Here is a 15,000-nt window from a genome sequence, read left to right as displayed (position 1 = left end):
CTGTTTTTAAATAGACGAATGAGGAATGCCCCCCACCCATTGTTCCGCCATCGAGGGTAGTCAACAAAAATGGAACTACGCGAGAGTAAACACAACAAACAGCTGATCAGAAAGAGCAGCCGCAGTTTCACCTGTTCTAGATCTGCTTGGTCACAGGTTGCTCTTGCACACATTGCTGCCGGATGTCTAGCTTTTATTTCGTTGTGGTTTTTAGCACCAGCAGGACTTGTACAGGTCTTGCCACTAGATTGGCAGCACCCACATCTAACAACAGCAGTAGCTTCAGCGGATGTATCCAGTTGTCTAACTCTGGGGCAGATGGCAAATAAGTTTTTAGGCTGAGGTTTGTTTAATGATCACATTCTACAGTGCAGTCATCCCTCATGAAGTGCACTGTAAAGGTTGTCCTAAGCATCCTGCTATCAAATTAATCTCACAGTCGTCGGGTGTTTTTTTTTTACCCGCTATCTTACTTTGAATCTCTGAAGGATGCAGCATTCTGAGAAATTGAAGAGATGTAGGGAGTAAATATGTTGTTTTTTTCCCTGTCCTGTGTATGTGTGTGTGTGTGTGTGTTTGTATGTGTGTGTGTGTCAGGTTGAGAACATCCTGCTGAATGACCATGGAAACTACGTGCTGTGTGACTTTGGCAGTTCCACACACAAAGTTTTGCTGCCGCAGAAGGATGGGGTGACTGCAGTGGAGGACGAGATCAAGAGGTGAGACACTTCCTGTTTGCTGTCCTTTCCCACACCCCTCCATTTGACCTGTCTTTTAAAGGTATTCCTCAAAGCTCCAATTCCTCCTAGCTAGGTAGAAAAGTGTTTTGGACCAAGTTATACCCTATTCCAGCCAACCAACAATAAACAAACACATGCTTGTTGCGTCACGTTCATGGAAAAATGTAGTCGACATCGGCATGTTGTTAACACTTTGGGATTTAAATATTTTTTTTGTGTGTTTGTCATTTATGAGTCCGTAGTCTTGTTTGGATGTTTTTAAGGCAGTTATAGCGACGCAATTAGCTATATTTCTTAACAACAAGTGTACACACCGACCCAGCACCATGTCAGCATGGACAGAAACTAAACCCCAATGCCGAGGCCTTTTTCCATCACGTCCATCGCTCGCCACCGAAGCCAGGAGGATTTCTTGTGCCCCCTCTAATAGCCAGCTCCTGACTCTCCCCCTGGCCGAGCCAAGGCAGCGTTAGCCCAGTCCACAGTTAATCCCTGTGTGTCAATCTGAGCCGCAGAGATCCACACTCCACACTTCTCTTACTGGTTGATGCTCCACTTGGCTCCTATTGTGTAACGGTCCAAGTAGGTTAAGCAGGCTGACCCTAGACCCAGAAGTGTGGATGTATGTGTTTGTTAATTTGTTTGTGTGTGTGTTTGGGTGTGTTAATTATTGTGGAAGGGATTTTGTTTCTGTGTGTGAGCGCATTTACTTGATTGTATGCCTGCGTGTGTGTCTGTGTACATGTGAGAAAGAATATGTGCATTGAAGTGTGTGTGTGTGTGTGTGTGTGTGTGTGTGAGGGAAACAGTCATGCTCATGTCATTTGGGAGACCGCTTCTGGCCTCTTTGCCAATTGTGTGTGTGTGTGTGTGTGTGTGTGTGTGTGGAGGGTTAGTCACCATTAGTCAGCACCCATGTCTCAACAGTGAACTGCAGACTCAGTAAAAAAACTTTTGCAGCTGTACTCGACGGCTGGGATTGCATTCCCTCACCCCAACACACACACACACACAGTGAGCAGGGACGCTGAAGAAGGCCTTTGAACCTGAGTGTCTTAGTGTCTTTTGCATGTCTGGTCTTTGCTTTCTCACTCTGATGAGTCATGATCGCTCCCTGTCCTCTTCATTCCAGGTACACAACGTTGTCATATCGAGCCCCAGAGATGGTTAACCTGTATGCTGGGAAAGCTATCACCACTAAGGCTGATATATGGGTAAGGTGTGTGTGTGTGTGTGTGTGTGTGTGTGTGTGTGTGGATTTGTTAAGTTCATGTGTGTTTATCCTTGTGCTTGTTTCTGTCTTGTGTTGTGTTCAGTTGTGGGTATGTCCTTGTACGTGTTTGTGTGTGTGCGCTTGCGTGTGTTTGTGTGTCCACAGTTATGCTCCCGAGCCGGTTTGAGCTTGCTTGGGCAGTGGCGGTGGTGGTGTGCAGACAGAACTGGTTTGTTGGTAAGCGGTGCGAGAGAACCGAGGGAGATGTGGAGCTCACACACTCCACATGCTTTCGCTCCTCCAGCCACAGTCAGCCTCTTGTGGACGCGTGGCCCAGAAGGGAGGTCGCCGTTCCTCCAGAGAGCTCTCTGTTTCCCCAGGGCAGCAGGTAGATACTGTAGTGCTGGAAACCACTCAGTCACCAAAAAGCCTCACACACTGCCATACGTGGACTCAAACAACCCAGCATAAAGAACAAAAGAAGTAGCACTGAAGGAGTCCCAGCGGTCAAGATGGCTGCTGTGTGGCAAAACTTGTCCGTAAGGACATTGGTTGAGGTAGAGTATCTTTCAGTAGTTCTCACAGAATAGTACACGGTTTAGGCAAGACAGAAAGTATTAAATCCCAGACACCACACCTGAAATGGCATACTCTTACTGCATAGACCCCACTAATTCAAAAACATGAGTCAGTTAAAGAGTGTACTTTTTGTTTTTAAAGGTACATTATGCAGGTTTAGGTATTTTTGGCGACTGTAGAGCTCCCTCTAGAGTCATGATATATTTATATTTGACTCTGCTGTTGTAAATAGCAAACTTCTTGTGACTTATCCCCCCTGTACACAATGAACTTTAAGCTTTTGTTGTGGAGGTGAAGGATTAGCAACAGGCAAAATATCCAAAGAGCTATATCTACTAACAAGGTAATGTTTCACGATTCTCGTGAAATTTGTCGGGCTGCCGTTCTTGATGTAAATCAGGTTTATAGGCCAAGTATACTTGCGTATACAAGGAATTTGGTCTCTGCATTTATCCCATCCATGAATTAGTGAACAAACACACAGAGCACACAGTGAACACACAGTGAGGTGAAGCACACACTAACCCGAAGCAGTGAGCTGCCTGCTACAGTGGCGCTCGGGGAGCAGTGAGGGGTTAGGTGCCTTGCTCAAGGGCACTTCAGCCGTTCCCACTGGTCGGGGATCGTACCGGCAACCAGTAGGCCACGACTGCCCCGAAGTTGGAAGTTGCTTGGCTGTTTTTTTCGGTAGCGACTGGCCACGTCTATGCTGTATAGTTATGCTAGCTGAACGATTCGTCTATACCAAGTTTGTTTCCCATCAAATTGGCTTCTTAAAGGGGAAAATCTTGCACAGTGTACCTTTTAAGTTCTTGTAGCAGAATAGAACTAGTTTTTTGCCTTGTGGCTGCTCAGCGTATTCCTTTTCCCTGATGAACGACACGGAGGTGATTTGAGCACGATAATACTGCTCCCCTTGTGTCTTAAGGGTACTCAGATTAGGGGCTCCACAACATGGGCACTACTATACTTTCAGCAGTTTGCCAGGCATCCATTAGGGACTCATGGCATTTCCACTAACGCTGCACCGTTATCTCACACACACACACTGACACACTAATGCACACAAACACACACACTCTCGCACAGTACACGTACACATGCGCGCACACACACACACACACACTTACCACTCAAACAAAGCAATGCACCATAGGAGCTATGAGATGGAGAATGGGAGGGAAAAACTCGCTTCCTGCATTGCCCTTGGCTGTAAAGACAGGAATTAGGTCTCTGCAACACACACACACACACACACACACACACACACACACACACACACACACACACACACAATTCTGCTCTCCTTTTCTCCCTGATGTTTGGGTGTGCTAGCATGTCTTCTTTGGTGCCCCCAGGCAAAAGATGCCCCAAGCAACTGGTGCTCTTGATCACCTTAAAGCTCTTCTCCTTAAAACGCGTGTGTGTGTGTGTGTGTTCTTGTCTGCCTTTGAATTGATGTGGAATGTCCCTGTGTTTCAGTATGTCTGTTTTTCTGCTTATTTTCTGTTGCTGTTCTTTATCTGTGTGTGTGCGTGCGTGCGTGCGTGCGTGTGCGAATGTGTGTGCACTGTTCATGTCAATGGTTGTACACTCGCTTCTGGAGCTTCTGCAGTGGAAACAGCTGCTGATAGATTTAACAGACGGAGGAGGAAGCCAGCCACCCTCCTCCATCCTAGCTTCACAGATAAGGAGTGTGTGTGTGACAGTGAGTGAGTGTGCGCGTGCATGTGCTTTTAGTGGTTTTCCATACCCATATGTGCCAGTATAACACAACAATATCTGTCAGTGTGTCTGTGTGTTCTATTACCAGTAAATGAATTATGACACACTTACGGACAGTTTCCTGGACTTGGAGCCTGGTCTTGGACTAAGAGAGAACTCCAGTGTAGATTTAAAAACGAAAAAAGCTTTTCATCAAGGACCAGGCTTAACCCATGTACAGGAAACCAACTCTTAGAGTTTTACATGTGAACCAGACCCTAACCCATGTGAACTGCACTAAGCTCGCTTTTATCTTGTTAGACCCTGTGGGTCCTTTTGTTTTTGCATGTAGTTATTTAGGCATGACCACTGTGAATAGTAATGCCATTGTTTTGCATGGTGTCTTTTTTTTTTTTGTCTGTCCGCAGGCGCTCGGATGCTTGTTGTACAAGCTGTGTTTCTTCACGCTTCCATTTGGGGAGAGTCAAGTTGCCATATGTGACGGAACCTTCTCTGTTCCCGATAGTTCCAAATACTCCTTAAAATTGCACTGTTTGATCCGTGAGTACAGCTATGGCTCTCCTATGCCTCTCATACAGTCTCACCCACCTAGCACAAGAGATGGTCTCACTCTGTTCTCTTGTGAATGATGATTCATAACTTCTTTTATGGTCTTATGAATGTTCAGGCCCGTATGTGCTGTGTTTAGTGAAGCGGCAGCTCCCTCTTCTGGTGATATGGTAAAATTGCATCACCTCTATTACAATGTGTTACGTAATGCGTTCGACAGCTGCTCTAGTACTCCGCTTTTGGAAAAGGGTTTCTGACCCAGTTTAAATGGCTGGCCTACTTAATGGCAGGCAAGCGCACTGTGTCCCTGTTCATTGTTAAACAGGATCAGGGAACTAATGTGACCATGTGAGAGCTAGGGAGAGAGGAAAGGGAGGGAGGTTAAAGGCACGGTGGGTTTTGTGTTGACAGTGACTCTTGTATTAATAAGCGGCTGGAGAGTTTTGAAGTTGATTTACCGGTAGATCTTTTTTTAATTAGACAAATAGTGCAGACCAGACTGTGTTTGAGAGAACAAGTGGGTACATATGAATTATACTGTCAGTAATGGATAGTACAATGGATTGTGATGAATCCAGGGTTCTCACGGGTCATGGAATTTCTGGAATATCATGGAATTTTGGAAAGTCTATTCCAGACAAGGAAAGTCAGGGAATTATATAATTTTTTGGGCAAAGTCATGGAATATCGGGGCATTTTGTTGTAGCAGTTTAAAACATACTTGCCAAAATACATTAATACAAATATATTTGGTTATATTTTGGTTGTTAGGTTTACTACTTGCTTGAGTAGTTGCGGTTAGCCCAACTTTGTTTATTCAATGCCCATTTAGTCATCTCCCGCTCTAAAAAAAGTATTGAATGCTACGCGGCTGCTCTGTAATCTTTGGTCGGTATATTGTACCATTCTTTATAGTATATCATGGAAATTCATTTTTTTTGTCAGGGAAAGTCAGAAAAGTCATGGAATTTTACATTTCCAGTGGGAACTCTGTATCATGTTGGACAGACAGTTTTGTTTTCTCTGCTGATACACATCAGTAGAATTAAATGGACAGCCTAAAGTATGTGTGTGTGTGTGTTTACCAGGATATATGCTCGAGCCTGACCAGGAGAAGAGGCCAGACATCTATCAGGTCTCCTACTTTGCCTTCAAGCTGGCAGGGAAGGACTGTCCCGTGCCAAATCTCTTTGTGAGTCCACACACACACACAGACACACACACTGTATAGAAACTCGAGTGCAATTAGCAAGTTTAGTCAGGTTTAGCAGAGGAGCCCACAAACAGTATGGAGACATCCAGTACAATAGGTATCCACAGTTGACCTCACATCCTGTATATGTGATCAGCCACAGAATTGTCAGCACACCGCAGCAAGGATGCTGACCTCAGAATAACACGCTAACACACTGACAGAAGAGCCTATGTGTGTTTGTGGTAGCAGTGACGCGTCAGCAGGCCGTGATGAGTAACGCAGTGGTAGATTATTACTGGACACATGCATGTTTCATCTAATCTGTTTGAGAATCACTACATGTGGAATGAGAGGTACTTTGTGGTGTTCCTACTTGTTTGTGCAACTGTGCAATTTAGGGACGGGTAATATGTAGTGTTGCACGGTGTATCGATACTAGAAAGGTATCACGATGCCTTTACGCAAAAAACGATACGATTTCCGACGTTTTTAGAATCGATACTTTATTAAAATAATAACGTTCTGTGTCTGTGTGGACTGCTCCCACTCTCCATGCTCCTTGCACGCATCTAAGCAAGTGGGCGTGTCAAGCAGGCAGCGCTGGTTAAAGCAGGCAGGGCGTGTCAAGCAGGCAGCGACAGGTTAACGAATAGGCTATAGAAAACACCACTACATGATTAGTGCCAAGTTCATCTCTTCAGTTTTATTCTAGCCTAACTGAAACGATGGATAAAGCGAACCTTCCTTCATCAGTCAATTTTTACGAGACATAACGACTGATCATATGCTAACGTGATTACCATAACTTGCAAACTATCTATTTAATATTCGGTCAGTACTACTGGTAATGTTTGTCATGTCATGCAGACTATAATTTGTTCAATAATTATTGCCCAGATGTAGGATAGGCTACCTGAAATGTGCTAATTAAAGCCCATAGCATATAATACCACTGAAGCGTGTTGAGTCCTAATAATAATAGCGGCTTATTGTTACATGGTAGCAAATAATGTTATCAAATAAATATACGTAATGTACACAGATATATTGCAACAGGTAGCCAAATAGTGTAGGCCTATCTGACGAAGACCTAGTTGGAACGTCGTACTTGTACACTGGTACCCTTTGCAACTGTCAAAGAAATCCCATAAACACGGGAAGGCCTAAGCCCTACATCAGATGGCCTAAAGATTAGTCTCTCTATCTGTCTCGAGATGATAACAGCAATGCTTCACTTTTTGGAAATCCATCCAAAACGACTATGGATGGGGATAATCTCCTCTCCTCTCCATTTAGGCCCTTTTTGTCATTTGTCTTATGTAATAAGAATATACAGTATGCCTATGTCTTACATGATCCAATCAGAATAGATGACATATCCTAATTTGTGTTGAATAAAACTGCATTCTATTGTAGTTCAACACTGACCTTGAGCTAGCCTACTTTGGCTATTTAAAGGTACTTTATTGCCACAACACAATGCAAATTAACTATAACAAACAATAAAGGACTTAATCACACACAAATTACTATTTTACTGACTATAAAAAAATAACAATTATGTAGGAAGTTTAGAAGTTTAGAACCCATAATTGACCTGCACACTACTAAAGTGCACCAAATTCAACACAAAAGACTCCATACACTTGGAGGAGGTCTGCGTCCTTTCTTTTCCAGATATTTTAGGATTTCGCCGTGGTATCGTTTCAGTATAAAATTATATATATAATTCTGGTATCGTGACAACACTAGTAATATGTATGCTTGTAGGTAGGTTTCTGTGATTGAATGTCTCTCTCTCTGTGTGTGTGTGTGTGTGTGTGTGTGTGTGTGTACGTGCGCGCAGAGCTCCCCCCTCCCCACCTCTCTCCCAGAGCCCCTGACTGCCAGTGAGATCGCAGCCAAGAAGAACATGACGAAAGCCAGGTAACACTCAGACACCCACAGAGAGAGAGAGAGACACACACACACTCACACACATACAGTACACACACACTCTCTCTCTCAATGCTGTTTCCAACGTCCTTGTCATGTAAGGCAAAACGGAACAGAATTGTAGGCTTTTTCTAGTTACCATTGTTAAGAGATGTATTCCAATGTACATAATCAGCTTGTTTCTATCAACAGCACCTGACCTGTTAGGAAAGTTGGAAAGTGTGTAATCAGGGTGATTGATAAAGCCTATATTCTGATCACCCCTCAGGATCACGGACGCCGTGGGGCCCACGGAGACGTCCATTGCCCCCCGGCAGCGGCCAAAGGCGGCCTCCAGTGGCGTGCTGCCCCTGCACAACTCCTCCGCCACCCCTGTCAAGATGGGCGTCCCTGCCGCCCCCATCAGCAACGGCCAGAAAGGTACGCAGGTCGGGCGGAACTGGACACTCAAGAGACCTTTGACCCTCTCACTGTTGGGATGCCTTGAGCCGAGAGGGTGTTTAATGGGGAACCAGTTATGGGGGAAATGGACACCTTGGGTTTCATAATTTATTAATGTGTGTGTGTATATGTTTGGTGTATGTGTGATTGTTTTTTGTAACGGATGTGTATTTGTATGTTTGTGTACGTATATATCTATGTGTTTATGTTGGTTTATAATGTGTGTGTGTCTGTGTGTGTCCAGCTGCTGGTAATGGCCAGCCCTCTGTGGCACTCCCGGGCAGCAGCACGGCTCAGCCCAACCGCGTCCTTCAGCAGCTCCAGCCGGGAGACCTGCGTCTGCAGCAGCAGCTTCAAACACACCCACACACACAGCACACGCACACACACACACACCACCTGCCCCAGCACACACAGCAGCACACACACCTTGCCCAACACACACAGCAGCACACACACCTTGCCCAACACACACACATCCAGCAGCAGCAGCAGCATGGTATCCACCCACAGCAGCAACAGCAGCAGTCGCCCACACCTCAACAGCTCCAATACCTCCAGGTATCATCTTCATCTTCATCATCCTCCTTCTCCTTCTCCTTTTCGTCAACACAAGTTCTGGAACTTTTATCACATGTTGATTTAAAAAATCTTTTGAAAAATATCTTTTTTCATTTTGATCCCTAATTTATATTGTTTTTATATGGTTTTCTTTTTGCCATCCAATAGTCATAGGTGCTGATATGGCACTACTACTACTACTACTACTACTACTACTACTACTACTACTACTACTACTACTACTACTACCATCACCTCCTACGACTGAATCCCAGCTGCAGGGATGTCCTTAAGCAGGACACTTGTGCAGTTCATATTGTTTGATTATATTATATTATGCAGCTGGAGCCAGGTGCACACTCAAGCAATCTGATGTGTGATTATGCAGGAGAGACATGTGTGGGGGTGTGTGTGTGGGGGTGTGTGTGTATGGGGGTGTGTGTGTATGGGGGTGTGTGTGTGTGTCGGGGTGTGTGTGTCGGGGTGTGTGTGTGGGGGTGTGTGTGTGGGGGTGGTTTGGAACCATCTAAACCAGTCCAGTCTCCACTGTCAATGCGTGTGTTTGGCAGAGTTCTCTCAGCAGAGGGCGCTGTGTCACTGTGTGTGTGTCTGAATGGAAGCCTGCGTTCATGAATGCACACACATACAACTCTGCACTATGCAATCAACAAAGTTCAGTATCTGCCACTGGAGTAGATAGGCTGCATGTGTGTTTGCATGGAGGGTTAGATTGACTATGACATTAAAATGTATCCTGTCATCTCTTATCCTTCTTTCTCTGTCTCTGCCTCTCTTTCTCTCTCTCTGTCTCTGCCTCTCTCTCCCTCTCTCTCTCTTTCTCTCTCTCCCTTTCTCTCTCTCTCTGCCTCTCTCTCTCTCTCCCTCTCTCTCTGTAGTACCAACAGGCCTTGCAGCAGCACATGCTCCAGCAGCAGATGATGATGCAGCCAGCAGCAGTGTACCAGCAGCAGGCTCACTACGCAGCCCTGGTGAGCACACACACACACACACACACACACACACACCAACATGCCATGCATGTTTACACACATATTACATTAGTTATTTATTTAGCAGACACTATTATTCAAAGTGACTTACAACAATGAGAAATAACATTCAAGCTACATTGCAGAGGAGACCTTAGTTGACAGTTAAAGCCTGATTCATGCTTCTGCGTCAAATCGATGGCATACCCCCGCAGACCCCTCTGCGCCGCCGCAAAGCCCTCTCCGACCCCTCCGCCCCCTCCGCCGTAGCTGCACCTCCAAAAAATGTTAACTTCGCCTCGAGGCTACGCAGACCACAAGGACTGTGATTGGTCAACTCGTCCTGTGTGTTGATAGTCGGTGTTTCAAGCAGCCTACTGTGGGGAGTAGCAGCATGCTAGTTCACTGACATAAGCTTTGCAAATAAACTCAGACATATTTTGGTTACAATGACGGGGTTATTCATTTGTAAAGTGTCTATATGTCAGTAACGTTTTGAAATTAGCACTTTGCCAGCAAGCAGTACTTTGTGGGCAGTTGTGCTAAAGTTTGCTTGCTAACATAACTTAAACTGGCTGGTAAACACCTCGCAAATAACCTCAGACTTATTTTCTGGTTACAGTAACTAGGTCAATGGATTTTACTGTGTATATTTCTCGATACTTTTGTATCGACACTTCTACATTTTATTCTTAAGCGTACATGCACTTTTTCTTGCATACCGGCTGTTCTCCTAAGTTGCTGGTTCTCTCTTCTGTCATCACCAAATTAGGTTCCGCGTTCCCTTTGGAGCTAATTGAGTAAACTACATTACCCAGGAGTGTGGTGCTACGTGACACTCACCTGTTCCCCTGTACTGTACGTAGCCTCTACCTGTGCAGCTTTGTATCGTTACGAGGCAGCAAAGAGGCTACAGAATCATCACTGCACGTTATCACTAATTAAGCTGCTCTGACAGGATGTAATTTTAGCGCATCTTAAAATGCCTACTAGCCTAGAACTGTGAATCAAAACACTCCAACACTGGCATAAGTAACATGTTTAAACACTATTGCTTGTTAAGGGGGAACACACCAACTTTAATGAAGCATTTGGAAACACACTGGACAAACTTGAGGAACGTTCTACTAGGATACTTGCCGTTCGTCCATGACCTGGCAGTGTGTGCATCCTTGGAAAGCCGTTTTAATGAAACTATATTGATAATACAGTGAAAATATAGTTCTTGGAGTACACCAGAATGCTTTATTTACATGTTAAAATCCCAAAATTGTCTTCTGGTGATCAGATGCCCCAGACCGCCTACAGGGGTTTACTTTGCAAATATTTTTTCAGGCCTTTTCAGTTTGTAGGTTGGTAAATAGGCCTTAGCAGTAAGCACACTGTGATTCATCACCAATATCTCTTAGTATCTTTTATTCACTGTAAAAATGAAGAATGTAATAGCCTATTTGATGTCTCGATACCAGCTGATACATTCGCTGATATCGATACACCGTATGATACATGTGAATGATCATGAGTACCGGCACCTTTTTTTCTCCACTTCAAGAACTGAATACTACGGCAAGAAATACTGCTACCAGAGGATGAGATTGCAGAAGTTTAAGTTCTAGTCAAAGTGTGTAGTTGAAGGAGGTGGAAGTAGAAAGACGGAAGAAGGGAAGTGCATGGTAAGTGCATGATAAGTGCATGTTCGGTGTGTCGGGTTGTTGGAAGTGTTAGGACAGGAGGTACTCTCAAAACAAAAAGAATTGGGTCTAGTCCCTACACACATGCGCACACACAAACACACACACCATGACATCTGCAGTCCTGTGGACACCCTGATTACACCATGGACTTGATATGATTTATGACTGGTCTGCAGTGCGTACACACACACACACACAGTACCTACCCGGTACATGCAACCTACTCGGAGTGAAAGTGATTGTAAGTGCTCCTCCAAACAGCCTTTTCTGTTTGCCACATTTAGCGTTTCTTGGTTGGAAGCCCTGGAGCCCTAATGGAGGATTGGCCTCACACTCTCGCTCATGTGTCTTTGCCAAGAGCCTGGCGACGTAGAAGCCCAGACTGAGCCGCCAGGTCCTATCGCTCTGGAAGCTTCTCTGAAACCTTTGTGCATGTTCTTCCTCTCTCTGTTCCTCTTTCACTGCCTCTCTCTCCCTCTTTCTTTATCATTTTCTCTCTCTCACTCACTCTCATTTCTTCACTCTTGCTATAGTTTACCCTTTCACTCGTACACTCTCTCCCTCATTTCTCTCTTTCTCTCTCTCTTTCTCTCCATTTCCTCCTGTCTCTCCCTCATTCTCCTCACTCTGCATCACTTTCTATATAATCTCTCTGTCTCTTTCTTTCCCTCTCTCTGTCTCTTTCTCTCTCTCTCTCTCTCTCTCTCTCTTTCTAAAAGTGAGAGGGAGGCTAGATACACTCTGTGCTGTGGCAGGCTCTGTTTTTAGCTTGTTTTCCAGCGAATGGCGACCATCTGTTTCGTGGCGAGGCAATCTGCTGCAGGCGGGCTGGGCCCCTGGGGGATTGGCGTGGAGGTGGGGTGTGTGTGTGTCGGGGGAGGTGGGGGGGTGAAATCGAGCGACTCTGTGTTAAATTGCGACATATGAAGCAATTACTGCGACGCCGAGGGTTCCGGAGGGGCCAGCTCGCCACCGTGACTTCTCCGCCGGTTCCCCTGCTGGCCACTATTGGGGTTTCCAGGAGACTGCGCTGACCCACCTCAACCGATCAGCGGAGGACTAGAGCGGCCAGAGAAACAGGAAGTGGCCACCTCTGCGCCTCCGAGAAGTTGACACTGAATAAAAAGCTGCGGAGCTGCCAAAGTGGTTGCAGTCAGTGCACTGATGGGTCCCCATAGCCTTCCATCCATTAAGAGCAGACATGTGAAGCTTTCTCCGCATCGGTTTCATCTCTTTAATTATTCGACCGTATGGATTGCTGTAAAGCCAAGTCATTAACATAACTTGGATGTAGTTGAAAGTAGGGATGTTAACCGGTAGCCGTTTAACCGCCGCCGGTTAAAAAAACAAAAAAACAAACACTATTTTTAAAGCTCCCGAATGCCAGCCAGCGTCTGTTATTACACTGCGCACACATGTGTTATTGGTGTTGTATTGTATGGGGCGATATAATCACTCAGTTTTTCTTTAGCTTAATGTAGGCCCTTGGCCTATTTCACACTGTGTTTATATGTTCATGTTTGCCGTTTTAAACATGTTTCAAGTTCAAGTTCACCGTTGAGTCTCTTGAAAATAAAAATAAATTAAAAAATGTAGAAATGGTTCTGATCGTTATTACACCATTCTCACCCATTCTCACAATCATTTTGACGTGAGAAGTTAAGTGTTGCGTGTAGCCTATTGCAATCCTGACTGCAATATTGTGACAAACTTCACTGCTTGTTAGTGGCTGCGTGTTGACTATGGCATGATGATAATTGTAACAATGTAATGGCAAACGAAGACACGAAAGACTAACTTAGCATATGCCTACTTGTTGTGTTTTATTATTCATCTGTACTTAAATGGCATGACGACAGGAACTTATTGCAAAGGATTTTGTGCAGCACGCTACAGAGGCTGTTGGCAATCGGTACGTTTTTTTACGAAGACGTTGGTTAATATACTGTCCTGTAACACCACCAAATGTAGCGTTCTCTGTTTGTGACTTTGTAACGTGAGCTTTTTATAGCCCGAGCTCGGTGCCGCGTTGCACGTTGTGTGTAATGTGTGCCTGTGCGTGGGTGCGCAGGGAAAGCAATTATTTTTCTCCCCAAAACAAAACCCTTATTCCTTCACAAGTAGTGGACAATGATTGGGGAAAATGTATAATACAAAGGGCACGAACTAACATTGTGTGACGGGAGCCTAACTATTCTAAAATAGGGGGATAACTTGTTTCACGGGCAGAGAAAGACACGCGACAGGACACGGGTATCATAAATGGCAGTTATAGAATTTTCGGTGACCGACTTTAACTGGTTAATGAGGCTCAGTGGCCGGTTAAGATTTTTTTTAAATTTCGCCATCCCTAGTTGAAAGCCACTTGGCAGTCAGGATACTTTCGCCCACCAATTTTTTTGCTGTTGAATTCAGAGTTAATATAAAGCATTCATAGCTCTGTTTTCCCACAGTAGGTACTGCAAACTGCATAGGTCTTGCACATACCCTATGACCTTTTCTGTTGATGGATTAGCCGTAGCACGTGCAGCTATCCTCCCCACCTTATTTGTGGATATGCTAACATTAGCATGTTCACCTAATGACCTTGTCCACACAGAATGTGTTGATGTGGTAGAGGTTCTCCCTTTAGCACGTGTTGCTAATGACGGTCCTACTCCATTGCCCTCAATGCACAGATGCAGCAGTATCAGCAGGCCTTTGCCCAGCAACAACAACAACAACAACAACAGCATCAACAACAGCAGCAGCAGCAGCAGCATCATCAGCAGCTGCCCTATCTTGCCACCTCTCCGCTGGAGTTCCAGACGCCCCTGGGCTCCTATCACCCTGCCACGCCCTCTGCCTCCACCCACACCGCTCTCTCACCTGTGGAGCCTCCATACACTAACCCCAGGTAACACTGCCAACTTAACCTCCGCCCAGTCATGCACCTTTCCCACACACCTACTCTACATCACCTGTGCTGTTCATTCATAATAAGCACATTAATGAGCAGCTGTTATCTGCGCCCGTCCACTGTCATGTCTGTATGTCTCTCATTAACGTGCCTTAGTCCTTCATACCCACACAGAGTCATTCATACACCTGCATGTCCACATGAGTGTTGGTTGTACCTCACAAGTGTGCATGTCTAGATCTGCCATTATCTGATGTCTGCATGTACAGCATACCACCCATTGGCTGTTGCTGATATGGATCTTGACTTGTGTCCATATTAAAAGCACTTAACGCTGATGTCATGTCACCGGTCTTTGTAGGCTTCTAGGCCACAGCCTGAGGTAGAGGTGGATGGAGACATTGATCTGTAGTCACAGACTGGTGTAGTCTGCTTACATCCACGTACAGTACGCACAGGCTGACTGGGGCGGAAGGGGAT

The 15,000-nt window shown here is 45.2% G+C and overlaps 1 protein-coding gene across 3 annotated transcripts in view; it reads left to right on the top strand.

Annotated features, from left to right (window-relative positions):
* Positions 1-15,000, top strand: part of bmp2k (BMP2 inducible kinase) — a 65,537-nt gene that overhangs the window by 35,332 nt on the left and 15,205 nt on the right. For 2 of the 3 annotated variants that reach the window (XM_076270112.1, XM_076270111.1), the window contains exons 5-13: positions 598-719; positions 1,873-1,954; positions 4,665-4,797; positions 5,895-5,998; positions 7,848-7,927; positions 8,205-8,356; positions 8,622-8,938; positions 9,835-9,927; positions 14,300-14,517. In XM_076270112.1, the coding sequence (XP_076126227.1) occupies positions 598-719; positions 1,873-1,954; positions 4,665-4,797; positions 5,895-5,998; positions 7,848-7,927; positions 8,205-8,356; positions 8,622-8,938; positions 9,835-9,927; positions 14,300-14,517 (1,301 nt within the window). The remainder of the gene's footprint in view (positions 1-597; positions 720-1,872; positions 1,955-4,664; positions 4,798-5,894; positions 5,999-7,847; positions 7,928-8,204; positions 8,357-8,621; positions 8,939-9,834; positions 9,928-14,299; positions 14,518-15,000) is intronic. The other variant, XM_076270113.1, reaches the window with a different exon arrangement.

Source organism: Alosa pseudoharengus, unplaced genomic scaffold (genome assembly GCF_046254945.1).
Source record: "Alosa pseudoharengus isolate Yale_2024_CS ecotype anadromous, Long Island Sound unplaced genomic scaffold, YU_APseudo_1.1 YU_APseudo_1.1_scf_6, whole genome shotgun sequence".
Lineage (NCBI taxonomy): Eukaryota > Metazoa > Chordata > Actinopteri > Clupeiformes > Clupeidae > Alosa > Alosa pseudoharengus.
This window is presented reverse-complemented; position numbering and strand designations above follow the sequence as displayed.